Raw genomic sequence first — 27,157 nt, 5'->3', positions numbered from 1 at the left:
TGTGTTCAGCATCTGTTACCATGGTGATATAGCCAGGTACAAAGAGAGCTGGTTTGGTGAAACTAAACACTCTGACAGTAGGCTCAACATCGCTCACTGACATATGAATTTTTGTGTTTAAGACTCTTCAGCAAACAAACAAACTAATTTAATATATTTTTTTTATTATTATTATTTTTTACAAACTTTCAAAATTAAATGAATCAAAATCGAAATTAATTAATGAGCAAATGTTAGTAAATATGTGATTTCCTCGTGTGTGATCTGAGCAGCAGGTGAAGCTGCTGTTGTACAAGATATGAAGTGTAGATGTTGTTGTTCCACTCTGTGTTTCTATGTTGTTGATATTTAGTGTTTTAATCTCTAAAGTCAGACAGCAAATAAAATGACAGTTACAGTTCAGTACGCAGTGATTTCACACACAGGATTAATGTTTGTGTTGTGAGTCAGTAACAGTCTAAAAACAGTGTTCAGCTGCTCTGATGGAAGATGGCTTTAAAATGGACTTTCATTATATACAGGACACACATGGACAACATGGAGTCCATCAGTGGCATGTGGTTGTTTTTATACAGCTGAGATCAAATCATCACTAAATGTTTCCTTCTTATTGTTACAGTGTTGATGTTTGGAGGTCAGGTCTTCATGAAGCAGTCAGGTTCTTTGTGAATCTGTTCTGTGCAGCAGCAGAGAGAGAACAGCAGACAGGAGAGAAGATACTGGAGCTGTTATCATCAGTGTGCAAACGTGAAACATTTCCTTACAGACCCATGAATGAATATTATCCGTCTGATTTCCTGTTGGATCTGTACTCCCATGTGAAGGACTATGAGTCTAAAACAGGCTTTAGTGTCCTTCCATCATTACAGTCAGTTTTCCAGTCAGCTCCTGCAGTCTGGTCCATAAACCTCTCAGAGAGAAAGACCTCCATCCTCCTGGAAGTGCTGAAACTCCAACCAGAGAAGAAACAAGTGAAGCTGACAGGCTGCTCACATGAAGAAAGTGAAGTGAGGAGTTTCCTGCAGTGTCTGCCTTATATCTCACAGCTCAGGTAAATGAAATCTTCTTCACACGAGTCAGATATCTGTATAAGACGAGATGCTTCCTGAAGTTCAGCAGTGGAAATATTTTAAGTTCTATGAATTTTAATGTAATTATACAGTTTTCTGTATTCATGTGATATTTCTGTGTCATCAGTTTTATATTGACACATTAGTTTTATCCACATTGATCCTTCATTTCACATTAATGTTGTAAATTCACTAATGATGAAGGTTCAGTGTTTCCTTCTTATTATTCAGTTGTTGTTAACACTCACTTGAGTTTTTAGTCCCGTGAACATTAAAATGAAAGAGCTGAGCTGTTGTTGAAGCTTCACTGTCTGACTTACTAAATCAATCAGTTTCCACTTTGAAACATGTGACAGTCTTCTGTCTGTATGACAATAATGAAATGATGTCTAACACCAATCAAACAGTAACAATAACACAGCCATGTTAAAAGAATAAAAACATGTCACATCAACTTTAAGATAAAACAGGCTCAAGCATCTGTTGCTGCACAGAGGGCTGAACAATGAAGCAGGTTCATCATAACCAGGCTTTCTTTGTGTCAGCAGGCTTGATGAAACCTAAAGCTGCAGTCAGAGATAACAGCTGTCACAATGTGGGCTCAAAACTTTGTGTTCACTCAGCTTCAGTCTCTGTCCACACTCACATAGAAGGAGGAGTTTGATTTGTTATTTCTCTCTTCTTCCACGCAAAATGGGCCAATCAAATGCAGCCTTCTTTAGTCAGAAACGTGATCACATGAATGGATGATAAAGATCGATGAAGAAGCGAATGAATGAATGAATATATGTGTTTGAGTGCTCTGTGCTGCAGTTTATTTGTAAGCTGACAGCTGCACATGAGAGCTGTGAGACTTTAATGTTTAAATGGATCAAGGTTAAAGGTTATTCGCTGCATTCAGGTCTGACACACAATCTGATGAAGGAGACGAGGAAACCTCTTTAGTTTGTCACCACCTCAAAGTGAAGTTCATGTTATTGGTGGGATCTTCTCTGTGATAAATGGACTAAACACAGACTGATGGATGTTGTAATGTGTGAAACAGATGTGCAGCAGATTAGGCTCCACATCTGTTTCACACTGCATCAGCAGCTGAATACATGTAAACTTGTGTGACCATGTGACACACAGACTGTGCTGCTCTAACTTACAGCTGGGCTTCATTCAGTGCTGTTAGTCAGACTGATACAGATCAACAGGTTGTATCTATAACACGCACTGATTCAGCAGAGACTCTACATCACACTCAGAGCAGACTGGAAATAGAAGCATTAGAGACAATGTGGCACTTACAGCTGATTTTAATCTGAAACTCTGAACATAACCAGGCTGTGTGTTCAGCATCTGTTACCATGGTGATATAGCCAGGTACAAAGAGAGCTGGTTTGGTGAAACTAAACACTCTGACAGTAGGCTCAACATCGCTCACTGACATATGAATCTTTGTGTTTAAGACTCTTCAGCAAACAAACAAACTAATTTAATCTTTTGGGTTTTTTTTTTTTTTTAGAAACTTTCAAAATTAAATGAATCAAAATCTAAATTAATTAATGAGCAAATGTTAGTAAATATGTGATTTCCACGTGTGTGATCTGAGCAGCAGGTGAAGCTGCTGTTCTACAAGATATGAAGTGTAGATGTTGTTGTTCCACTCTGTGTTTCTATGTTGTTGATATTTAGTGTTTTACTGCTAACACTTTATAATAGCTACACATTCTTAAGCATTAGTGAGGTTTTAGTTAATGCTTACTTCATCATTTATTAAGCATTACTCCTCCTTAGTATCTCATTCATAAACATGGATATAAATGGTTAAGTGTTGCTTAATAAGCTCATATATAACATGTTTAATGACACCAGTTTGATACTTTTTCAGTGATGGATTAACACTTTATAGATAAAGTTTTACATGTATTACAGATTTTCCTGGTTAATTCAGGCAGTTACTGGTTGTTAGTGAAGCATCTTGTGTGAGCTGGTCTAAAGTGAGGCCCATCCATGCCTCACAAAGCATTTATCAAATAAAGTGAAAGGTCAGCAGGACCTGGAGACTCCAACCAGTCTCAGCTGTCTTCATGACAGAAAAAGGAAAAAGCACAAAGTGACTTTGTGAATATTTCACAGAGCGTCACAGACAAGTGTAAACAGCACAAACACAATGTTGATGTTGAAGTGATCAAAGCTACTTTAGGCTGCTCCCTCATCACGAGGAGTCACCTGATAATGCAGGAAAGTGTCTCTGGGATGTTTCAGAGTTTGGAAGTTCTTTAGTTGGTTCCTCAGGTTCAACTTTCCTCTGGTTTGTAGTCAGTTAGTTTGAGTAAACAGGTCAGCGTCCAGTCAGGTTCACTTCCAAAGAGCTCCTGAATGAAACACATCAGTTCAGCTGTTTGGTGCTGTGCTTTCACACAGGTGAACTCAGGTGGATGATGAAAGAAAGGGGCGTGGCCTCCTCGTGTGTCACAGTGAAAACTTAGAGCAGCTGCTCAGGCTAAGGAGGTGATCAGGTTCAGAGGTGGCTCGCCATCTCCTTCATCATGGAGAATCCAAAGCAAACAGCATTTCCTGTCATATCAAACATTAGCCTGTATAACACAGAGATGTTACTGCATTCAATCAATAAATACCAGGATTCAGTGACCATAACCAATATAACATCTAAACTCTCAAAGTACTCTGAAATACATGAATTAATACAACACTATATCACAGCTGTTCTCACACAGAGTATTCTACCTTTTCACAGTGTGGGAAATAATTATTTGATCCTCTGCTCAATTTATAAGTTTGCTGACTTACAAAGAAATAAACAGTCTCTGATTTTTATCACAGTTTCATTTTACTGAAGATAGAAAATCAACAAAGATCCAGATTAAACACACAAACATTACAAAGTGATTTGTGTGTCACTGAGTGAAACAAGTGTTTGATCCATCAGTAGTGTGTGGTTGTTTTTATGCAGCTGAGATCAAATCATCACTAAATGTTTCCTTCTTATTGTTCCAGCATTGATGATGAGACATCAGAGGAAGAAAGAACGAAGTTCTTTGTGAATCTGTTCTGTGCAGCAGCAGAGAGAGAACAGCAGACAGGAGAGAAGATACTGGAGCTGTTATCATCAGTGTGCAGATATCAAACATTCCTTTCTAATGACAGATACATCAATAAATACAATCGGTCTGATTTCCTGCTGGATCTGTACTCCCAAGTGAAGGACTATGAGACTAAAACAGGCTTGAGTGTCCTTCCATCATTACAGTCAGTTTTCCAGTCAGCTCCTGCAGTCTGGTTCATAAACCTCTCAGAGAGAAAGACCTCCATCCTCCTGGAAGTGCTGAAACTCCAACCAGAGAAGAAACAAGTGGAGCTGACAGGCTGCTCACATGAAGAGAGTGAAGTGAGGAGTTTCCTGCAGTGTCTGCCTTATATCTCACAGCTCAGGTAAATCATTTTTATCCATTCTGTTATTCCTGTGACTCAACTTTGATTACACAATAAGATTTCAACCTTCAACAATCACAGTTTGCTTCATCATTTCCTGAGTACTTGTAGTTTTATACAACTGTGCTCTCGTATTTTTACTGGGGTTCCCTTTGTTTTATCATTTCTGGTTAAATCAGAAAATCAAAACCCAACACGTTATTTCCCATGCATGAGGAGAGACGTCAGTCAGGGGGCACTGAGAGTTGTCTCTGACAATGAACAGCTCAGGTCCTTTTTAAACACGGTCGCGGAACAAAAGGCTTTTACAGTTGCTGCTCACACCTTGGCTCTAAACAGAAAAACCTCCATCACCTGTGAGAAGCTCCCCCACTCTGGGGTCAAACTTTCCCGTGTGAACTTCCCTTTCCTGGGAGACTCTCACCAGGCTCCCACCATCTGTTTCCCAGCATGAATAAGGTGTGAACAAAACACACTAAAACTAAGTGACATCAAAAGCATCTTCATCAATGCAATACATTAAAGAGAAATCCCACTCCAATTCCCACCCTCTTGATTGCATTCCAATCACTAATAACAAGGATTTCTTTTTCTAACCTTCTGTCAATCACATCAGTAATATTGCACACTTGAAAAGGTTTCGCAATATGCATCATTCTTACAGTGTTAGGAAAATAATTTCACTCCAAGGCTCGCAAAATTTCAAAATCTCTGGTAGCCCTTCGGGCAGGCACTCTTCAGTTTTTGGTAGCCCAAAATAAATTTAAGTAGCCCGAAGAAAAAATAGAGCAATTTTTTAATGTTTTGTTTCCTTTACAATATTATACATTAAAGTATAATATTGTAACGGAAACAAAAATTAATCAGAAAGTTGTTAAAATACAAATCACAACAACTGTATAAAAATTGCAATCATCAACTCAAATACTTGGTTCTAATTGAACAGAAATTTCTGTGAACTTGTAAGAACTGTGTAGAACATGAATCAGTCTGTGTCAGATCCTGAATCTGAAATTTCCACTGAAGTCACGGGTAAGAGATGAGTGGAACCAAGATCGAGGCCATTTGCTTTTTGAAGTTTGCAAAGACTGCTAAATTTTGACAATGGTAGTTCACTCTTTGCAACATAGTACGCTTTTGAAAGATTTTTCAGGACTTCTTCTTGTGCTTGGTTTATTTTTAGTATGTTTTTTGCAATTGCTGTTTGTTCTGGGAAAGATATTGCAGACTGAGCAATAATGCATTTCTTGCATTTCTCGTGGGTTCTGATGGGGTCTTTCTTAAAATTACTGGTCCCAGTTACAAAGGCGCTTGTGGACTCAAATGAAATGAAACTCACGACACACCTGGCAGAACATCATGTTATTTAGCTTGTCATATTCTAGCCACAGAAATTCTTTTGTCCATGAAACCAAAAAAGCTGAGCTGTCTTTTTGCCTCATAGTCTGATTTGTCATAACTTTTCCGTTTTGTGGTCGGCTTTTCTTTGGCTGCCCCTTCTTCACCCTGATCTGTCTTATTTGGCTCAGCAGAACTAAAATACTGGCGTAAATCCTGCTGCTTTTACACACGTACTTACATAACGGTCAGCGATTCTCTGCGCAATCAACCTCTCACATGTTTAAGCTTGCTGTGGGAGATTTCACTTGTCACGTTTGAATAGTAAGCTAATGAGTGATAAGACGATGTCAGAGGAATTGGTGCGCAATTAATTGTCACTCACCAATCAGTACTGTCGCTCTCTACACACCATTCGCGCGATCGCAAAGTGAAAGTGAAAGCAAAAAACAAGCACAAATTCAAACGCGATTTCAATATGTCACATATTGGCAGTGGCTCATCGATGCCAATGAGATAATTACTCAGCTACATTTTCGAAAGAATGCAAAAGCATTGACATATATTTTCCCTTCCTATGATAGCCCGACGGGCAGGGCTGAGATAGATTTTGGTAGCCCGACTGGAAAAATCGCTAGCCCCAGGACGTCGGGCTAGCGATTTTGCGAGCCCTGCACTCATCACAGTCATGCTCAGTCTCGCTATCATCAATGTAAACTTCAGCCTGTAACAGGGGTAGGTGCAATTTGGGGAACTCACTTCCCCTTGTGACCTTTACAATCTGTCACATTGCACAGATCAAAAGTGACAGTCTGGGTGATCGAATACACATAGTGTAGTCGAATGTGTCAATCATGCTCAATCAAGCATTTTCCTCTCGGCTCCCAGGCAGCTTTTCTTGCTGCACGGGTTACCTAGGGCCTTGGTGTGGTGCTCTGCTGCTGATCTCCCAGTCTGGTACATTGTTGCAGGTAGAGGGTAGACTGCCTAATACCTGGATGAGGTGCGGGGATTTATTCCGCCCCGTGTGTCTTATTAGGTTGATCTTCTTCTGCTGGCCGCTCTCCTGCAAACAGCTTGCAGTGACTGGCGTGGATCCAAGTAGCTCGTTCTTTAACCTTCACCGCCGTTTGTGTGGTCAGCAGGACTTGGAATGGGCCCAGCCACCGCTTTGCCTTCCAATGTTTTCTCCTGAAATCCTTCACCAGTATCCAGTTGCCTGGTCTAAACGGGTACAGGGGTCCTTCTGCTGTTCTGGGCAGGGCTGCTTTCACTGCTCAATGTACCTGTGGGAGAGTCCTTGAGAGACTTTGACAATACGTAATCATTTCACTGTTGCACAACTCTGTGGACATGCCTGTCCATTTTGGGGGTTCTGCCCCCACTCTGGCAGGCTGTCCATACAACACCTCATAAGGGCTGAGGTGTGCTGGGGGTCTGGTCCGCGTGTGCACATACATTGGCACGAGGGGAAGTGCTTTTGGCCACGTGAGGCCAGTTTCTTCACAGCACTTCACCAGCTTGGACTTAAAGGAGCCGTTCATTCTCTCCACAGCACCTCCAGATTGTGGGTGATATGCACAGTGTGTTTGCAATTTGAAACCTAGTCGCTCGCTGACTTCCTTTAATGCCTGGTTCACAAAGTGAGTGCCATTATCACTTGTGATTTTTCCCGGGATACCCCGCCTGGGAATGATTTCTGACAGGAGGGCTTTTGCCACTGCACTGCTGTCTGCACTTTTACTGGGGAATGCTTCTACCCACTTAGAGAACATGTCCACTGCTATCAGACAATACTTCTTTCCCTCGGCTGGTGTCAATTCAATGAAGTCCATCATTAGATGGTCAAAAGGCATATCTGATGGGGGGTGTGCTGCAGTGTTTACCTGTACTGGGCGTCCCACATTGTTGGTCGCACAAATAAGACACCTTTTGCAATACCTCTCAGCTGCTGTGGAAAACCCTTTGGTGAGCCATAGCGATGTTACTGCTTGTAGCATCCCCCCTTTGGACGCATGGTCTAACCCATGTGCCCATTTTAGAAACCAGGGGAAGAAGTGTTTAGGCAGACATGGGCGGCCGTCAGGAGAGCGCCAAACAGATTCGACCAGCGTGCAGCCATGTTTGCGCCAGAGAGTTTTCTCTGGCTGGGAGGCAAATGACTGTACAGCAGGAAGATCAGCGAGGTTAGGTGTGGGCAATGGTGCCAAGACAAGTTGGAAGGGTAGGCCTCCTTCGACGGCTGCTTTGACAGAATCAGTTTTACCTGTGTGCTGCACACTTCACTACACCAATGCGAGCAGGTAGGAGGATGGCGTCCAACAGCGCTGCTACCTGGTTAGCATTCAGGATGGGCTTTCCATCAGATTTCAGGAACTTTCTGTGTCTCCACAAGGCGCCAAAATCATGTACCACACCGAACGCGTAGCGAGAGTCAGTGTAGATGGTGGCCGACTGACCGACTGGCCTCCGCCAGTTTACAGGCTTCTGTGAGCGCCACAAGTTCCGCAGTCTGTGCTGAGAAGTGTCTGGGCAACGAACCTGAAACGAGAGTAGCATGATCAGAACACACAGCAAAACCCACCCGGTTAGTTCCACGTGAATCATGTGAGGAGGAGCCATCTACGTATAACACAATGTCAGAGTTCTCAATGGGAACATCTAACAAGTCAATCCGAGGTGTACAAGTTTCACCCAATACAGCAGTGCAGCTGTGTGGCTCACCATCCTCTCGCGTGGGGAGAAGAGTGACTGGGTTAAGTGTTGTGCATCGTTTCACTGTGATGTTGGGCATGTCAAGCAGTATGGAAGAGTACCTGAGCCAGTGAGCTGCAGAAAGGTGTGAAGTTTTCTGCTCCAGCAAAATGACAGAAACTGCATGGGGTACCTGCACTGTCAGAGGAGAGTACCCTACGATGTCACGTGAGGTGAGCACGGCCTTCTCACACGCAGCTACTGCTCGCAGGCATCCAGGCAGGCCTGCAGCCACTGGGTTGAGCTTGGAAGAGTAATAACCCACCGGGCGAAGTGAATCACCATGCTGCTGTAAAAGAACAGAAGACAGGAAACCATTCTTTTCATCAAACAAACATGTCACAGTTAGCAAATCATTCTCGGTTCTGTACCACTCTTCTTCATAACTGTCATCAGGGCCATGCAGAGAAAAGTGAGACATGCAACTCAGCTCTCCAGGAGCCATAAATAGACGTCAGGAGGCATGCACTTGCGAGTCGCTTATATGAATTCTGTAACAAGCAGCCCCTCCTCCAGCTTCCACCTGTAAGTGAAAGCCGGGGTCACGGGGCTATATTTCACCATCATATAATCATAGTCAGATTGCGTGATTGTAATGCCATTATAGCAGGAAATTAAACTTATTTTCAGCTTGCACATCAAATCTCTGGCAAGCAAATTGACCGGGCACAAGTCTGACCACAGAAACCCGTGCGTGAATTTTCTACCCTGTCCGTCTACACAACACAGGGGTATGGTGAAAGTTTCTCTCTGTATGGTTCCTGATGCGGACACAGAATGAATGAACCTCTCACCCAGCACGGGCTGGGGTGAGAGAGAATCTGAGCGTAATACAGAGTGGGTGGCCCCGGAATCTACATAAAATTCTACTTCCTGATTACAAACTAACATTTTATACAAGGGCAGTGATTTATAAGGCGCGCTATTTAAATGTACATATGTACCAGCTAGTGACACAGAAACCTGTTCTACATGCTCAAAAGCGTGATGTATTTAAGTGTGTGTGTCTGTGTGTAAAACACTTTCTACATCATGTGTATGTGTGTGTGATTTTCACTTCCCTGTTCTGATGAGGTGGGCAAACCACAGCCTGAGACGTTCTCTGGCGTCCTTTCCGCCTGGTCTCAGTCCGCCTGCACCCACCGCTGGCTCTGGTCACTTTGGCGTTGATGCTGGCCGCCTCTAGGGTAGCCTTGGTTAGGGCAACTTCGCCTCCAATGTCCATGTTCACCACAGGAAAAACAGGTGTCTTGATCCACTCCCTTGTTTTGTCATTGTTGATCTCGCCTTCGATCACGTCTTGTTCTCCGGCCTCGGCCTTGCAAGCTGCCTTTGTCATGGAAACCTCCCTGCGGGTTTGCCACGGCCTTGTACAGCGTTAAGGCTGCATGGTGGAGGTCGGCACTCTGTTTTTCTTCTTTCTTGCTTTTTCTCTCATCAAGGCGGTGCTGGGCATGGCGTCGTAGTTCCGTTAGCCGAGGTTCATCCCCCCCCCCAAATATGAACGCCTCACCTCGGCTGCCACATCTGGTCTTAGTCCCTGGAAAATATGGCCGCAGAGATGGTGCTCATATGTGGAGGCAGTGACACCCGTCATGTCGTCTTTTGGTATTCCACCGTTAGCATCAAACACATTTATCATACGATGTATGAAATAATCCACAGATTCGTCCTGTCTTTGCTTGCAAGTCTGACAATATCCATGGTTTTCTCCATGCTCGTAGGTCAGGTGTCTTACCCCCAGCATAGGGTCAGGCAAGTGCGTTGATATTTTCCTCAGGTTGCATGGTTCCAGCTTGCCTGCTGCTGCGCGTCCAATTTCTTGACCCGTGGGACAATATTCAGGCTGATCCGTGGCAAACGGCAGGACGTAATATCCATGGCCTCTGTTCTTACTTCTCCACTTTTCCCTCTCATTTCTCCGTCCCCGTGTTTCCTTTTAGTTTCTTTAGCCCGCGGCGCGCTCCGTGTGTGGCTAAGCACTTGGAGGGCCCCTCTCGGCCCTCTGCCCGGTTTGAGTGTCACTTCTCCGCTTCCTCTTGGTGGAGCTGCCGCTCTTCAGCCGCTGAACTGGCGCTGGCGTCTTCTGGTGGTGGGTCGTGTGGTGCAGAGCGGGATCGGGGGGGGGAGGAGTTCAGGTCGGCATCAGCTTTCAGGCCCTGCAAAACAGCCTGTAATAGGGCACAAGGAGAAGCACAAACAGTGCGTGAACAGGGAAATGATGCTTTGTTCTCCGTGTTATACGAAGGCAGAAGAGGCACTGAGGCAGATACTGCATCAGCCTCCCTTCCATGCACTTCTATAGACAGCTCTTTCAGAGCTGCTTTCTTTTCCCTCCTTTCTGCTTCCATCATCGACATTTTCAAACATTCCTTCTCATCGCTTACCCTGCCTACGCAAATCAGCAGTTTTAACTTTCCCTTTCTTCAACAATTTCGCTTCCTCCTCCCGCAACTGTTTCTCTACTTTCTTTAACTGGTTAACACTCATCGATCCCTTTTCAGGAAACCCTTTTCTTTCTGCCACTTAACAACATATTTCACACACCCAATTCCCCATTTCTTAATCATACAGTCAAATATTGAGTTTTGTCCATGGCCGCCCGGTGGAACGTCTGCCGCTCTACTGGATCTAGATCCCATATTTACATTCAGAGCGTCCCCTGCAATGGCCTTCTTCCCTTCTCGGCAAAAAGTGCTAAAATACCGTCACTCTGCGCACTGTGTTGTGCAGAAGTGATTATCAACGGTGGACTCGAACCACCGTTCCCTGTGATGGACCGGTGTTTTTGCACTTACTTTCTGGCAGACAATTGCTTTTCTTTGCACAACACCGGAACCGAATCGGACTCGAACCCCAGGATTTTCCTTTCCGGAGACTCGAACTCCGCAGTCGGCAGGCACTTCCCCTTGGCCAGGCACAAAACTCTCGTGACTTGTATAAATGGTAGATACAGCTCACCGTTCTGCAGGAGTTTCCCCTCGATTCGTCAAGATGATCTCGGTGGTCGCTCAAACACGGGCTCCGTGACTCTGCCTTTGTCTTTGCTTTAAACAGCCGGCAGGACCGAAGCATTTTGCTACCTCGGGTAGAGAACACTGGATCATCCTGTTCGTGATGCCACTTAACTGTTGTGGAAATGTATTAACAAAGCCTGCAGACATGATGAGCAGTTAAAACCCAACACTTTATTTCCCATGCATGAGGAGAGACGTCAGTCAGGGGGCACTGAGAGTTGTCTCTGACAATGAACAGCTCAGGTCCTTTTTAAACACGGTCACGGAACAAAAGGCTTTTACAGTTGCTGCTCACACTTTGGCTCTAAACAGAAAAACCTCCATCACCTGTGAGAAGCTCCCCCACTCTGGGGTCAAACTTTCCCGTGTGAACTTCCCTTTCCTGGGAGACTCTCACCAGGCTCCCACCATCTGTTTCCCAGCATGAATAAGGTGTGAACAAAACACACTAAAACTAAGTGACATCAAAAGCATCTTCATCAATGCAATACATTAAAGAGAAATCCCACTACACCACATACAGCCCACTTTGACCTTCAGTGGGCCGGACCAGTGAAACTCTCCTTTCTGTCAGTGTAAAGATGTCACATATTTAACTGTTCTTCTCCATGATGAAGAAAAAGCTGCTGTGACAAAGAAAGAAGTCTGTCAGTGGGACTCTTTGGACTTCAACTGTAAGAAATAAAAGTGTAAAATTAAGTTTTGGTAGCTCAGACTGTCCAGTTTTTATTGTAACTGTAGTCATAAAAAACAGGTTTCTATAGAAGAAAGTGAAAAACAGAAACTTTTCTGTCATTTCTTTATTGTTTAATGACTTTGTGTAGTTTGAATGTCCATAAGTTTTTATAAGTAAGAAAGCTTTAAAACTTATGAAAATACAGTTAAAAGTCCAAAGTTTCTGCTTGTACTTCTTGTAATTCTAGTTATAATTATAACTCTAATTAAAATTATAAATGGCTTCAAGCCCACATTTATGCCTGAGAGAGTTATTTAGACAGTTGGACACCAGGGACGGAGCTAGAGACATTTTCTTCTATGTTTCCTTCTTATTGTTCCAGTGTTCATCCTGAGACGTCAGATGAAGAAGCAGTCAGGTTCTTTGTGAATCTTTTCTGTGCAGCAGCAGAGAGAGAACAGCAGACAGGAGAGAAGATACTGGAACTGTTATCATCAGTGTGCAGATATCAAGAATTCCCTGTTTATGAGAGATACATGGCGTATGATTATCAGTTTAACATCCTGCTGGATGTGTACTCCCATGTGAAGGACTATGAGACTAAAACAGGCCTGAGTGTCCTTCCATCATTACAGTCAGTTTTCCAGACAACTCCTGCAGCCTGGTTCATAAACCTCTCAGAGAGAAAGACCTCCATCCTCCTGGAAGTGCTGAAACTCCAACCAGAGAAGAAACAAATGGAGCTGACAGGCTGCTCACATGAAGAGAGTGAAGTGAGGACTTTCCTGCAGTGTCTGCCTTATATCTCACAGCTCAGGTAAATGAAATCTTCTTCATATGGTCTCAAATTGTGGTCATAAATATTTTGTACTTGTAAATCAAATGCGTTTTTGTGAACTGAGTTTTGTAACCTTGTAACCAAAAATATCTGAAAGTTTCATGTTTGTGCATCTACAAATAAGAATTTGTGTGTTTTGTAAAAACTATTTACACAATTACAATTTTTTTTTGTTCTTGTTAAGATATGGTTACAGATACAAAGCAAACAACTACATGTAAAACTCTGTGTTCAACTTCCCTGGCTGTGTGTGAGTTTCAACTTGCAAGTACGAATTTTGACCCAATTTTTCTTCCTTTCGGCTGATTGGTCAATGTCATGTCAATCATAAATGTAACAATCCAATCAGAGAACAGATGGGTTTGGCTGTCGGAGGGGTGCTTTACTGAGCTTAGGGTCCTTGAAGGGTAAATGCCCTTTCACGTGCCAGCGTTTTCTTTTTATCACCACGAAGCAAAACAGTCTGTGGGTGTCCGAGTTTGTTGAACGTTTTGTGTCACAGGTTTACATGCTTATACAGGCACCTCCAGAGCCTTTTCAAGGCTTCTGGATCCTTCACTCTTAGTTAGCCTTGAGTGCAGTGCATGTGGGGTCCGTGTGAAAGGGCCTTTATGCTGCGCAGTGTGACTCACAGCAATGGTCCCCGGTGAGCCCTGACCTTGTGTTAAAGTAATACTAAAGTAATAATGATATTTCTGACCGCTGGTATACCACAACTTTATCCCTTCAACAGCTACGGAAAGTTAAGGGACCTAGCTTGTATGAGCCTTATGGGATATTTATATAGAGATCCTCCAGCTTCAAACTGTGTTACCCTTCCAGGACCTGAAGCTCAGTAAAGCACCCCTCCAACAGCCAAACCCATCTGTTCACTGATTGGATTGTTAAATTTGTGATTGACATGACATTGACCAATCAGCTGAAAGGAAGAAAAATTGAAACTCACACACAGCCAGGGAACTTGAGCACGGAGCTTTACACGTAGTTTTTTGCTTTTTATCTGTAACCAGATCTTAACAAAAAAAAATAATTGTAACTTGTGTAAATATTTTTTACAAACACACAAATTCTCATCTGTAGATGCACAAACATAACATTTTTAGATTTTTTGGTTTACAAAGTTACAAAACTAAGTTCACGACTACGCATTTGATTTACAAGTACAAAATATTTATGACCACAATTTGAGCCCATACCATCACACATGTGTTTGATGGAAACTTTTATTTTTGACCTGCAGCAGAATCATGAAATGATGTGAAGAAGAAGAAGAACGTAGCTCAGTGCTGACAAGTCAGTCCTGTTTAAAGCTGCTCTTAAAACAACAACAACGTGACATCAAATGTTTAAAGTCAAACTTCAAACTGTTTGTGGCTTTTTGAAAATGAGAGCAGCTTCAAAATCAAAGCAGCTGTGAACCATCTCTATGCTGCAGTGATACAGCCAGAAACATCCTTTACACCTGAATCCATCATCGCCATGGAAACAACATGAAAGCAAACTCAATGAGTCCTTCAGTGAGTAACTCAGTAAATGAATGAGTTACATGAAGCTGCACTTTATCTCCTGACTTTGTTGAACTTTACTGAGCATGATGATGATGATGATGGTAGCAGCTCTATAGTGAGCAGCAGATGAAGATTTCCGACAGCAGAGAGTCTTCATCACTTTGTGTGTCCACCTGCAGATGTAGCAGATGTGTTAGAGCAGGATGAGTGTTTGTGTTGTAAGAGTGTAAAACAGTGTTCAGCTGCTCTGATGGAAGATGTGTTTAACATGGAGCTTCATTATGTACAGGAAGGACAAGATGGAGTCCATCAGTAGTGTGTGGTTGTTTTTATGCAGCTCACATCTAATCATCACTAAATGTTTCCTTCTTGTTGTTACAGTGTTAATTTTTGGAATGAAAATGACGAAATCAGATTCTTTGGGAATCTGTTCTGTGCAGCAGCAGAGAGAGAACAGCAGACAGGAGAGAAGATACTGGAGCTGTTATCATCAATGGGCATATTCGATAGATTCCCTTTTAATATCAGTGATGATGATGATGATGATGATATGAAGGAACATCGGTGTGATTTCCTGCTGGATCTGTACTTCCAAGTGAAGGACTGTGAGACTAAAACAGGCTTGAGTGTCCTTCCATCATTACAGTCAGTTTTCCAGTCAGTTCCTGCAGTCTGGTCCATAAACCTCTCAGAGAGAAAGACCTCCATCCTCCTGGAAGTGCTGAAACTCCAACCAGAGAAGAAACAAGTGGAGCTGACAGGCTGCTCACATGAAGAGAGTGAAGTGAGGACTTTCCTGCAGTGTCTGCCTTATATCTCACAGCTCAGGTAAATCATTTTTATCCGTTCTGTTATTCCTGTGACTCCACTTTGATTACACAATAAGATTTCAACCTTCAACAATCAGTTTGTTTTATCATTTCCTGAGTACTTGTAGTTTTATACAACTATGCTCTGGTATTTTTACTGGGGTTCTTTTGTTTTATCATTTCTGGTTAAATCAGGGGGGTCACAATCATTTTACATGGGTGGCCACGTACAGCCCACTTTGACCTTCAGTGGGCCGGACCAGTGAAACTCTCCTTTCTGTCAGTGTAAAGATGTCACATATTTAACTGTTCTTCTCCATGATGAAGAAAAAGCTGCTGTGACAAAGAAAGAAGTCTGTCAGTGGGACTCTTTGGACTTCAACTGTAAGAAATAAAAGTGTAAAATTAAGTTTTGGTAGCTCAGACTGTCCAGTTTTCATTGTAACTGTAGTCATAAAAAACAGGTTTCTATAGAAGAAAGTGAAAAACAGAAACTTTTCTGTCATTTCTTTATTGTTTAATGACTTTGTGTAGTTTGAATGTCCATAAGTTTTTATAAGTAAGAAAGCTTTAAAACTTATGAAAATACAGTTAAAAGTCCAAAGTTTCTGCTTGTACTTCTTGTAATTCTAGTTATAATTATAACTCTAATTAAAATTATAAATGGCTTCAAGCCCACATTTATGCCTGAGAGAGTTATTTAGACAGTTGGACACCAGGGGCGGAGCTAGAGACATTTTCTTCTATGTTTCCTTCTTATTGTTCCAGTGTTCATCCTGAGACGTCAGATGAAGAAGCAGTCAGGTTCTTTGTGAATCTTTTCTGTGCAGCAGCAGAGAGAGAACAGCAGACAGGAGAGAAGATACTGGAACTGTTATCATCAGTGTGCAGATATCAAGAATTCCCTGTTTATGAGAGATACATGGCGTATGATTATCAGTTTAACATCCTGCTGGATCTGTACTCCCATGTGAAGGACTATGAGACTAAAACAGGCCTGAGTGTCCTTCCATCATTACAGTCAGTTTTCCAGACAACTCCTGCAGCCTGGTTCATAAACCTCTCAGAGAGAAAGACCTCCATCCTCCTGGAAGTGCTGAAACTCCAACCAGAGAAGAAACAAATGGAGCTGACAGGCTGCTCACATGAAGAGAGTGAAGTGAGGAGTTTCCTGCAGTGTCTGCCTTATATCTCACAGCTCAGGTAAATGAAATCTTCTTCATATGGTCTCAAATTGTGGTCATAAATATTTTGTACTTGTAAATCAAATGCGTTTTTGTGAACTGAGTTTTGTAACCTTGTAACCAAAAATATCTGAAAGTTTCATGTTTGTGCATCTACAAATAAGAATTTGTGTGTTTTGTAAAAACTATTTACACAATTACAATTTTTTTTTGTTCTTGTTAAGATATGGTTACAGATACAAAGCAAACAACTACATGTAAAACTCTGTGTTCAACTTCCCTGGCTGTGTGTGAGTTTCAACTTGCAAGTACGAATTTTGACCCAATTTTTCTTCCTTTCGGCTGATTGGTCAATGTCATGTCAATCATAAATGTAACAATCCAATCAGAGAACAGATGGGTTTGGCTGTCGGAGGGGTGCTTTACTGAGCTTAGGGTCCTTGAAGGGTAAATGCCCTTTCACGTGCCAGCGTTTTCTTTTTATCACCACGAAGCAAAACAGTGGGTGTCCGAGTTTGTTGAACGTTTTGTGTCACAGGTTTACATGCTTATACAGGCACCTCCAGAGCCTTTTCAAGGCTTCTGGATCCTTCACTCTTAGTTAGCCTTGAGTGCAGTGCATGTGGGGTCCGTGTGAAAGGGCCTTTATGCTGCGCAGTGTGACTCACAGCAATGGTCCCCGGTGAGCCCTGACCTTGTGTTAAAGTAATACTAAAGTAATAATGATATTTCTGACCGCTGGTATACCACAACTTTATCCCTTCAACAGCTACGGAAAGTTAAGGGACCTAGCTTGTATGAGCCTTATGGGATATTTATATAGAGATCCTCCAGCTTCAAACTGTGTTACCCTTCCAGGACCTGAAGCTCAGTAAAGCACCCCTCCAACAGCCAAACCCATCTGTTCACTGATTGGATTGTTAAATTTGTGATTGACATGACATTGACCAATCAGCTGAAAGGAAGAAAAATTGAAACTCACACACAGCCAGGGAACTTGAGCACGGAGCTTTACACGTAGTTTTTTGCTTTTTATCTGTAACCAGATCTTAACAAAAAAAAAATAATTGTAACTTGTGTAAATATTTTTTACAAACACACAAATTCTCATCTGTAGATGCACAAACATAACATTTTTAGATTTTTTGGTTTACAAAGTTACAAAACTAAGTTCACGACTACGCATTTGATTTACAAGTACAAAAATATTTATGACCACAATTTGAGCCCATACCATCACACATGTGTTTGATGGAAACTTTTATTTTTGACCTGCAGCAGAATCATGAAATGATGTGAAGAAGAAGAAGAACGTAGCTCAGTGCTGACAAGTCAGTCCTGTTTAAAGCTGCTCTTAAAACAACAACAACGTGACATCAAATGTTTAAAGTCAAACTTCAAACTGTTTGTGGCTTTTTGAAAATGAGAGCAGCTTCAAAATCAAAGCAGCTGTGAACCATCTCTATGCTGCAGTGATACAGCCAGAAACATCCTTTACACCTGAATCCATCATCGCCATGGAAACAACATGAAAGCAAACTCAATGAGTCCTTCAGTGAGTAACTCAGTAAATGAATGAGTTACATGAAGCTGCACTTTATCTCCTGACTTTGTTGAACTTTACTGAGCATGATGATGATGATGATGGTAGCAGCTCTATAGTGAGCAGCAGATGAAGATTTCCGACAGCAGAGAGTCTTCATCACTTTGTGTGTCCACCTGCAGATGTAGCAGATGTGTTAGAGCAGGATGAGTGTTTGTGTTGTAAGAGTGTAAAACAGTGTTCAGCTGCTCTGATGGAAGATGTGTTTAACATGGAGCTTCATTATGTACAGGAAGGACAAGATGGAGTCCATCAGTAGTGTGTGGTTGTTTTTATGCAGCTCACATCTAATCATCACTAAATGTTTCCTTCTTGTTGTTACAGTGTTAATTTTTGGAATGAAAATGACGAAATCAGATTCTTTGGGAATCTGTTCTGTGCAGCAGCAGAGAGAGAACAGCAGACAGGAGAGAAGATACTGGAGCTGTTATCATCAATGGGCATATTCGATAGATTCCCTTTTAATATCAGTGATGATGATGATGATGATGATATGAAGGAACATCGGTGTGATTTCCTGCTGGATCTGTACTTCCAAGTGAAGGACTGTGAGACTAAAACAGGCTTGAGTGTCCTTCCATCATTACAGTCAGTTTTCCAGTCAGCTCCTGCAGTCTGGTCCATAAACCTCTCAGAGAGAAAGACCTCCATCCTCCTGGAAGTGCTGAAACTCCAACCAGAGAAGAAACAAGTGGAGCTGACAGGCTGCTCACATGAAGAGAGTGAAGTGAGGACTTTCCTGCAGTGTCTGCCTTATATCTCACAGCTCAGGTAAATCATTTTTATCCGTTCTGTTATTCCTGTGACTCCACTTTGATTACACAATAAGATTTCAACCTTCAACAATCAGTTTGTTTTATCATTTCCTGAGTACTTGTAGTTTTATACAACTATGCTCTGGTATTTTTACTGGGGTTCTTTTGTTTTATCATTTCTGGTTAAATCAGGGGGGTCACAATCATTTTACATGGGTGGCCACGTACAGCCCACTTTGACCTTCAGTGGGCCGGACCAGTGAAACTCTCCTTTCTGTCAGTGTAAAGATGTCACATATTTAACTGTTCTTCTCCATGATGAAGAAAAAGCTGCTGTGACAAAGAAAGAAGTCTGTCAGTGGGACTCTTTGGACTTCAACTGTAAGAAATAAAAGTGTAAAATTAAGTTTTGGTAGCTCAGACTGTCCAGTTTTTATTGTAACTGTAGTCATAAAAAACAGGTTTCTATAGAAGAAAGTGAAAAACAGAAACTTTTCTGTCATTTCTTTATTGTTTAATGACTTTGTGTAGTTTGAATGTCCATAAGTTTTTATAAGTAAGAAAGCTTTAAAACTTATGAAAATACAGTTAAAAGTCCAAAGTTTCTGCTTGTACTTCTTGTAATTCTAGTTATAATTATAACTCTAATTAAAATTATAAATGGCTTCAAGCCCACATTTATGCCTGAGAGAGTTATTTAGACAGTTGGACACCAGGGGTGGAGCTAGAGACATTTTCTTAGGGTGGCGTGGAAATCAGATGTGGTGGCAAAATCAACGCCATTTTTTTCAACATATGCAGCTGTTACATTCTGTAATATGTCTTATATATGCTTAAAATACATAAATTACAGTAAGTATACACGTTTCATATAAATATCGTCTATGATTTTATTTTTTTTAGCTCAAATAATTAAACATTTCAGTTAGATAAAACCTGTGAATTTTGATTTTATGTACTGTATAGCCTGTATAATAAACAATAACTTGAAATGCAAATATAAATTATAAATTTGAAAAACATATGCAGAAAGTTTGTAAACAATAAAGTTATATACAACAATTGAAATGGACTTTCATTATATACAGGACACACGTGGACAAGATGGAGTCCATCAGTAGTGTGTAGTTGTTTTTGTACAGCTCACATCAAATCATCACTAAATGTTTCCTTCTTATTGTTCCAGTGTTGAGTTTTGGGATCGAGATGAAGCAGTCAGGTTCTTTGTGAATCTGTTCTGTGCAGCAGCAGAGAGAGAACAGCAGACAGGAGAGAAGATACTGGAGCTGTTATCATCAGTGTGCACATATCAAACATTCCCTTTTATTAACACTGATGTGGATGATCTGAAGAAACATCAGTGTGATTTCCTGTTGGATCTGTACTCCCAAGTGAAGGACTATGAGGCTAAAACAGGCTTGAGTGTCCTTCCATCATTACAGTCAGTTTTCCAGACAGCTCCTGCAGTCTGGTCCATAAACCTCTCAGAGAGAAAGACCTCCATCCTCCTGGAAGTGCTGAAACTCCAACCAGAGAAGAAACAAGTGGAGCTGACAGACTGCTCACATGAAGAGAGTGAAGTGAGGAGTTTCCTGCAGTGTCTGCCTTATATCTCACAGCTCAGGTAAATCATTATTCATCTTTACAACTGACAGTATTCAAGGGAAACATGTAATATGGTGTTCAAAATGTTTTGAGCACCTTTTTACATTTGTTCATTCCTCTTCCTGTTTCAGATGTGATGCAGGTTTCTTCCAAAGGGTTTGTTCATGTTTTGCTGTCAAGTCCAAACAGGAAGTGCAGCAGATGTTCTCTCTGCTGCAGCTCCTTGAGTTCAACCTTTTCTTAACTGGATGTTTAACCAGAGTAACATGCAGCTTTGTAGGAAGAGTTCTTGGCCTCTGTGGGGCTAATGTGAAGCTCAGCCTCAAACCAAGAAAGATGTCTGGAAAAGGAGCCTCTCTGCTTTTTAAACATACATCAAATATCAAAAGTCTGAGGTCAGTGTCTTTCTGATATCTTCATTCTGTTGTTCTGTTCATGGCTGTGCATTAGAGGAGGGAACACGTGTTCTACCTAAATATATTCTGTTTCTCTGTCAGGTTGAGCACTGATGTGGTGTTGTTGCTGCTTCGATGGGTTAGAACAAACAGAGTTTCTCAGTCGTTGGTCATTGAAAAGCTTTCCATCATTGAAAGCTTGTCCTCCTCCCTGTCAGACAAAGTTTTGCTCAGAGTTGTCAGTACTGTTGCATCTCTGCTGAGGGTCTGGACGGTCAGACAGTTAGACCTGTCAGAGCTCTGCATCCCAGCTCAGCATCTCACTGCACTGCTGCTTCATCGTGGCCCCCTGAGCATCAGGTAATCTGTCTGAAGTCACATCACGTTTAAAGTACCAGATTCTTCTGTGCTTATCAAATGTGTTCATGAATGTTACTGTGATTCTTCTTCAGACTGAAGAATGAGAACCTGCAGCAGTTTCCTGCCCTCCTTCATGAAATTAAGGACCAGGAGCTGACGCAGAGTTTCTTCAGTAAAGTTGGTGGAGATCTGACTTCCTGCTGTCTGACCTGGGAGGTTCTTTACTTTCTCTTACAGCACTCATCAGGTCAGACCATCACAGTGAACCTGACAAAGATGAGCTGTTTAGAGGAAAACATGTCACATCTGCTGCCCTTACTGGACAGGATTGTGTTTCAAAGGTTGGTGTTTTGTTTTATCTCAATAATATCCTCTGATGGGAATTGTCCACCATGCCAGGGTTAACACTCTGTATGCTTTCAGGTCCAGTCCCAGCTTTGTGTTATCTGCCATCAGACACATCCACAAAGCTCACAGCAGTCACAGTGTACCAGGTTTACTTAGGTCATTGGGTCATGTGATCAATCTGACCTGCACAGAGCTGGACTCAGATGACTTCTCAGCTCTGCTCTTCATCCTGCATCACAGTGATACAGTCAAACTCAACCTGCTGTGGACCTCCATACCAGCAGAGAGCACAGAGTCTGTCCTCTTTGCTCTGGACAAAGTGTCTCAGCTCAGGTCAGACATTACTGATGATTTTAACCTAATGACTAACAACATATCCACTCGTCATCACTGAGGTAATGGTTTAATTCCTGCTCAGTGTTAATGAACAGTATTATAAACTTACACTGGATGGATTGTAGAACAATAGCTGAGGTCTGGACATTTCTGCTTATAAACCCAGATAATGTAGGATGGACTAGAATTAGAATCCCATGTACACATGATATTAGTATGTGATCTGTATCTGGATTACTGGCTTAACTAGTAGTGGAAAATGATTGGAGCTGATCACCTGCCATGTATATTTGTAAATTTCTGCTCTTTTACACTTTCAAAGGTCTATTTAAGATGTTTCTTTGAAATAAAACATCAGCCCTGGATCTGAATGGAAAGAACTGATTTTTAGGTGGTCAGACATGTGCTGTGATCAGACCTCATTACTGTGGGTGTAAAGTCAGGCTGGACAGGTTAAATGTGGTTACAGTTCAGGTGATGGACTCCTGTATAAAATGTCAGGATTCAGGACAGATTAAATGTTAACAGCAGGTGTGAATAGGTTCTGGGTTGTATCTTTTCTACAGTATTGACAGGACTTTGCTGCTGAGGTTCGTCCACTGCTTTGCTGCAGCCCAGCAGAGGGCATCACCAGGCCTGCTGAGGGCTCTGCAGCACAGGCTGGATCTGTCCTGCACCTCCTTTATGGACCTAGCACAGGAGGAGCAGAAAGAAGCTTTGAGACTAACAGCTGCTGACTGCCGGGCCGTCTCCACCATCCTGGGATACAGCAGCCAGGAGACACAGCTCGACCTCAGAGACTGTGAGGTCGAGGACATCGGGCTGGACCTGCTGCTTCCTGTTCTGAACAGAGTCCGGCTCAGGTGAGAAACCTCAGTCTGTACACTTTTGGGTCAGTTCATTAAAATCTGTCAGTGCCTCCAACCTGATCAGTAGTTCTGACCACTAGCAGCATTTTCTGCCCATTAGCTTTGGTAAATTTAATAAAGCCATAAAAAAAACATACCTTCACACTCTGAATATTTATTATTTAAAGGCCCTGGAAGTACATTTTGGATGGGTGTAATTTTTGTGCTTTTTAATTAATATTTTTTGAGTGATTTTTTTTCTCTTCATAATACAAGAGATACCCACATGAAATATTCAGATCTGAAGACGCATTTAAACCAAAGCAATAAAAATGTCTGTCAATTACAGTAAACTTTTGGTAATTTGTAGTTTTCTCCAAACAATCAGAAAACAGATCAATCATCACAGGTGCCGATGCTTATTTCTATTCATCTACGTGATGGTGATGCTCAAAAGTTGGTATTAGAAAAATTGATTTAGATTGACATTAAAAATTGATTTGTTAGTTTGTAACATGTGATACATTGGGGTTTTTATTTACATTTCCCACAGACACCCAACTTTTTTCAGAAAATGTATTTTTACTTAAATTATAAACCAGATAGTTGCAGATTAATTATCTTTGGGTTGTTTGTTTCGTTGTTGCAGTTCTCACATGAACACAAAGTTTTTGGAATGAGTTTTTAAACCTTTCTGTTTCAGTCTAACAGTCTGTTTCCTCCTGTTCAGAGCCAGTAAAGCTGTCCTCCTCCAGCTTGTGTCCCTGATCTCTCTGCACAGTCAGAGGGACGTGGTAAAACATGCAGAGTCTCTGTGGAGAGCTCTGGATGGAGAACTGGACCTCAGTCACACCACACTGGATCAGAGGACCTGCAGCTCTTTGGCTCAGCTGCTGGACTTGTCTGAAGGGCTGACAGAGCTGGACCTGAGTCACTGTGAGCTCACAGACCAGCTGCTGCACACACTGATCCCACAGCTGCACAAAGTACAAGTCCTGGAGTGAGTTTCTGATCAGAGTCTGATTTCATATCTACTCAGGGGCCTCTGGTGATTTTTTTTTTAATGCATCATTTTCTTTGTTTTTACAGTCTGAGTCACAATAATCTGACCGATGCCTCCACCAACATGTTACTCAACCTGACCTCCATCAGATCCTCCATTCAAGCTGTGAGGTGAGCGAGCTCCAAACCTGAGTTAACAGAGCTCACAGTGATCACGTTCATCTGGGAGGATCTTTATTTATCACATGAAGCACATTAACATCTGATTAACATTTCTTTATTACTTCAGTATAATTAAGAAGATGTGAGAGTGTCTTTTTTATGGCTTTAAAAACTTTGAAATTGTCCTCTCATCAAAAATACTGTTAGAAAAATACTCATTCACTAAGTGAATTAGTTAAAAAGCATCTGCACAGGAATGATTTTGATAACTCAAGTCCTCAGTTTGGGAAAAGAGAGCTAATTTTAATAATTTTATATTCTGCTGGGTAACTTAATAGTTAATATTTTATTAGTAGATTTATATGAATTAAACTCTGCAGTATAATGAGTAAAGAAATCTTTAAAGTTTATATAAAAGAACACACATATTATTGTGTATATTTGGATATTACATAATAATAATACTCGTATACTTTCACCATAAAGAAAATAATAATTATTAAAATATTAGATTAAATTTACTGAAAGAAGTTAAATAAATATTAGTCACATGTATCTCAAGTAGAAACATACCTGAAAGTAATCAGATTACTGCTGTAATATCTGATCTTGTGATATAAGGCTTCTTATCAGATATCTGCTCAAATATTATAACAGTTACTATCATAGCTCTTTTTTCAGTGTAATTAAGTGAAAAAAGTACATTTTCTAACAGTAAAAAGTGTCAGCACAAAAACGCTGCTTTCATTGGATCATGTGACTCTGATCCTGCAGCCATGATCAAATGTTTTATGTTAACTAACAGCAGCTGTGTTGCTGTACAATTTCATATTTGTTTTAACCAAAATCCTGAAGATCAAAATTGAAAGTTTCATTTAAAGTTTAGAAACAGCAGCATCATTGATATTGATATTGATAACTCTGATTGTGATCACTGTGAACAGTTTCCAGTTTTTTCTGAGTGACGGTCACTGACTCTGCATTCATCCTGTTTATAGAGTTTTTGGGAACAACATTAAGAACCGAGGATCGCTTAAAGACAAACGCTTTGAGATTTGGTGAATCAGTCGCCATCAGTCTTTGAGCTGAGGAACAGAAGAGGAGAAACATCATCTTCATTTGTAGGGTTTCTTTATATGAGAGAAAAGGAAAATATGCTCCATTTATACATTTTCACAATTTATTAACAAAATGGTTAGAATTTCAAATAGTTCTACATGGTACCATGGACCTCAGTCTCTCTGGCTCAGAGACGAAGACTGCTGCACCCAGGCAGTAAACACTTTTATTGCTCTTCACAGAAACTGAACATTTCTGTTTTCTGTGAACATGATTGGTAGAAAGAGTTGAGGGTGCCCTTAGGTCTGATACCGACTCACATATCTTCTTCTGCACTTCCCTGGACATTTCCTTATTTGGAGACACCCTTTTTTTCAAGCAACACTCCCGTTACCATGACAACCACCTCTTGTCCTTCGGTCAGACCTTTAGAGTTGAAGAAAGGGTGTAGAGTGCATACCGTAACTGCGGATTTATGATGGAGGCCACATTCCTGTGATGGGGTTGTGAGGTAGTGTTTGATGTATTAGTACTAGAATAACATTCAATACACTTTGTGCAACAAAGGACAAAACACAGATGTGTGATGCTAATTAAGAAATATTAGCCTTACAGATAAAAATAAATTCCAGCAATCACCATCATCATCTTCACATCAGTGTGAAGCTGTGACATGGCACAGCCGTCCTCCATGAACAGCAAACATCGCAGCATGACTGTAGTCAATGTTTTGGATTATTCAGCCCTAACCCCCACTGTATTGTTCATGGGGTCATTTTCTTCAGTAGAAATGGTCAATTGTTTAACGTTTTTACATATTTTGATTGTAGTAAGATGGCTGTCTCTGATTATCAGGAACATGACATCATGTTACTTTACAGCCACTTTGATGTCATTATTTAAGCTTAATTCTCTCTGGCATGCACTCGAGGTGTATGGTGTTATTTTTGTGCCACTATTCTGAGCGCACGTAAAAAAAAGAATTTGCAGGTACAAGTGTTGCATTTTGAGGAGAAATTTATTTTGAGTGAAGAAAAGCTAAATTTGAGCAAACAAAATTCATTGCTGCGTGCAAAAAATGTATTTCAATGTTTGCTATTATCCATACACACACAATAACAGCTCCTCTCGCTAGTGTTGCATTTTCTCCTCAAAATGTGACAGATAAAGCTGATGATGTGTCATTTTTCATGTGAAAAACAGTAAAACCCAGCTTGTAAAATATCCTGTAGTTTAATTTCTATATGTAGTTTCTGCTAATGTCCAACAGGAGGCGTCACCAGGCCGGACAAGAGCAGCATAAAACTATAAATGAACTTCTGCATTCAGATGTAACTGTTCTTCATGTGAACGCGCTGCAGGTTACCTTAAACTTGTGATTTGTGAATGGAGTCTGGTGTGAAGTCAGATCATTGATTAAGACGGATGCTAAGGAGATGATCTGACCACCAGAACCCATTCAAAAATATAAGTTTAACATATTTGCCTCTGGCATGAGGACAGAAAAGAGCACAGAGAGTGGTGATTAAAGATTTGTAGGTACTGACGTTCTCACTGTGAGCAGCCTTCTCCTCACCTGATCAACAGACTCTTAAACATAGAAACATCTCCACAAAGAACCTAAATATGAGACTGAATGATAACAATCAGACTCTGCTGAGTATTTTTAACTTTCTAAGTTACGTGAAAACCTCAGAGCTCCATTATTAAAAACTCATTTCTTATAAGTGTTGTTTCCTGCAATGAATGTAAATAAATTGGTTTTCAACACAAAATACTAAAGAGTTTTGTGTTTATTTTCCCAAACAAAGATTTCTTCTTGGCTTTTGACGGAAGCGATCACATCTTGACCTTCTCCTTTTCCCTTATCTTTCCTGCTTGGCTTCTCATATCTTTTGTATAGTCTCGCCCATTTCTAACCCTCAGAGAGTCTCTCAGTCTTGTTCTCTAAAAACTAAAGAAGAACTGGTTTTTGATCAACTGGTCCCTAAATGCAATTGACACCCTCTTCTCGACAAGAAGCCTGGGTTCAGGCTATGATCAAAGTGA

General features: G+C 41.2%; 1 protein-coding gene across 1 annotated transcript in view; it reads left to right on the top strand.

Moving 5' to 3' along the window:
* Window positions 1–26,511, top strand: part of LOC102081821 (uncharacterized) — a 44,504-nt gene extending 17,993 nt beyond the window's left edge. The window contains exons 3-12 of the mRNA XM_019351769.2: window positions 12,679–13,113; window positions 16,220–16,654; window positions 20,730–20,993; window positions 21,096–21,353; window positions 21,446–21,694; window positions 21,777–22,034; window positions 22,604–22,900; window positions 23,616–23,885; window positions 23,975–24,058; window positions 25,048–26,511. Coding sequence (XP_019207314.1) covers window positions 12,679–13,113; window positions 16,220–16,654; window positions 20,730–20,993; window positions 21,096–21,353; window positions 21,446–21,694; window positions 21,777–22,034; window positions 22,604–22,900; window positions 23,616–23,885; window positions 23,975–24,058; window positions 25,048–25,111 — 2,614 coding nt within the window. The 3' untranslated portion in view covers window positions 25,112–26,511. The remainder of the gene's footprint in view (window positions 1–12,678; window positions 13,114–16,219; window positions 16,655–20,729; window positions 20,994–21,095; window positions 21,354–21,445; window positions 21,695–21,776; window positions 22,035–22,603; window positions 22,901–23,615; window positions 23,886–23,974; window positions 24,059–25,047) is intronic.
* The last annotated feature ends 646 nt before the right edge of the window (window positions 26,512–27,157 follow it).

The sequence above is a fragment of the Oreochromis niloticus genome, linkage group LG23 (genome assembly GCF_001858045.2).
Source record: "Oreochromis niloticus isolate F11D_XX linkage group LG23, O_niloticus_UMD_NMBU, whole genome shotgun sequence".
Taxonomy (NCBI): domain Eukaryota; kingdom Metazoa; phylum Chordata; class Actinopteri; order Cichliformes; family Cichlidae; genus Oreochromis; species Oreochromis niloticus.
This window is presented reverse-complemented; position numbering and strand designations above follow the sequence as displayed.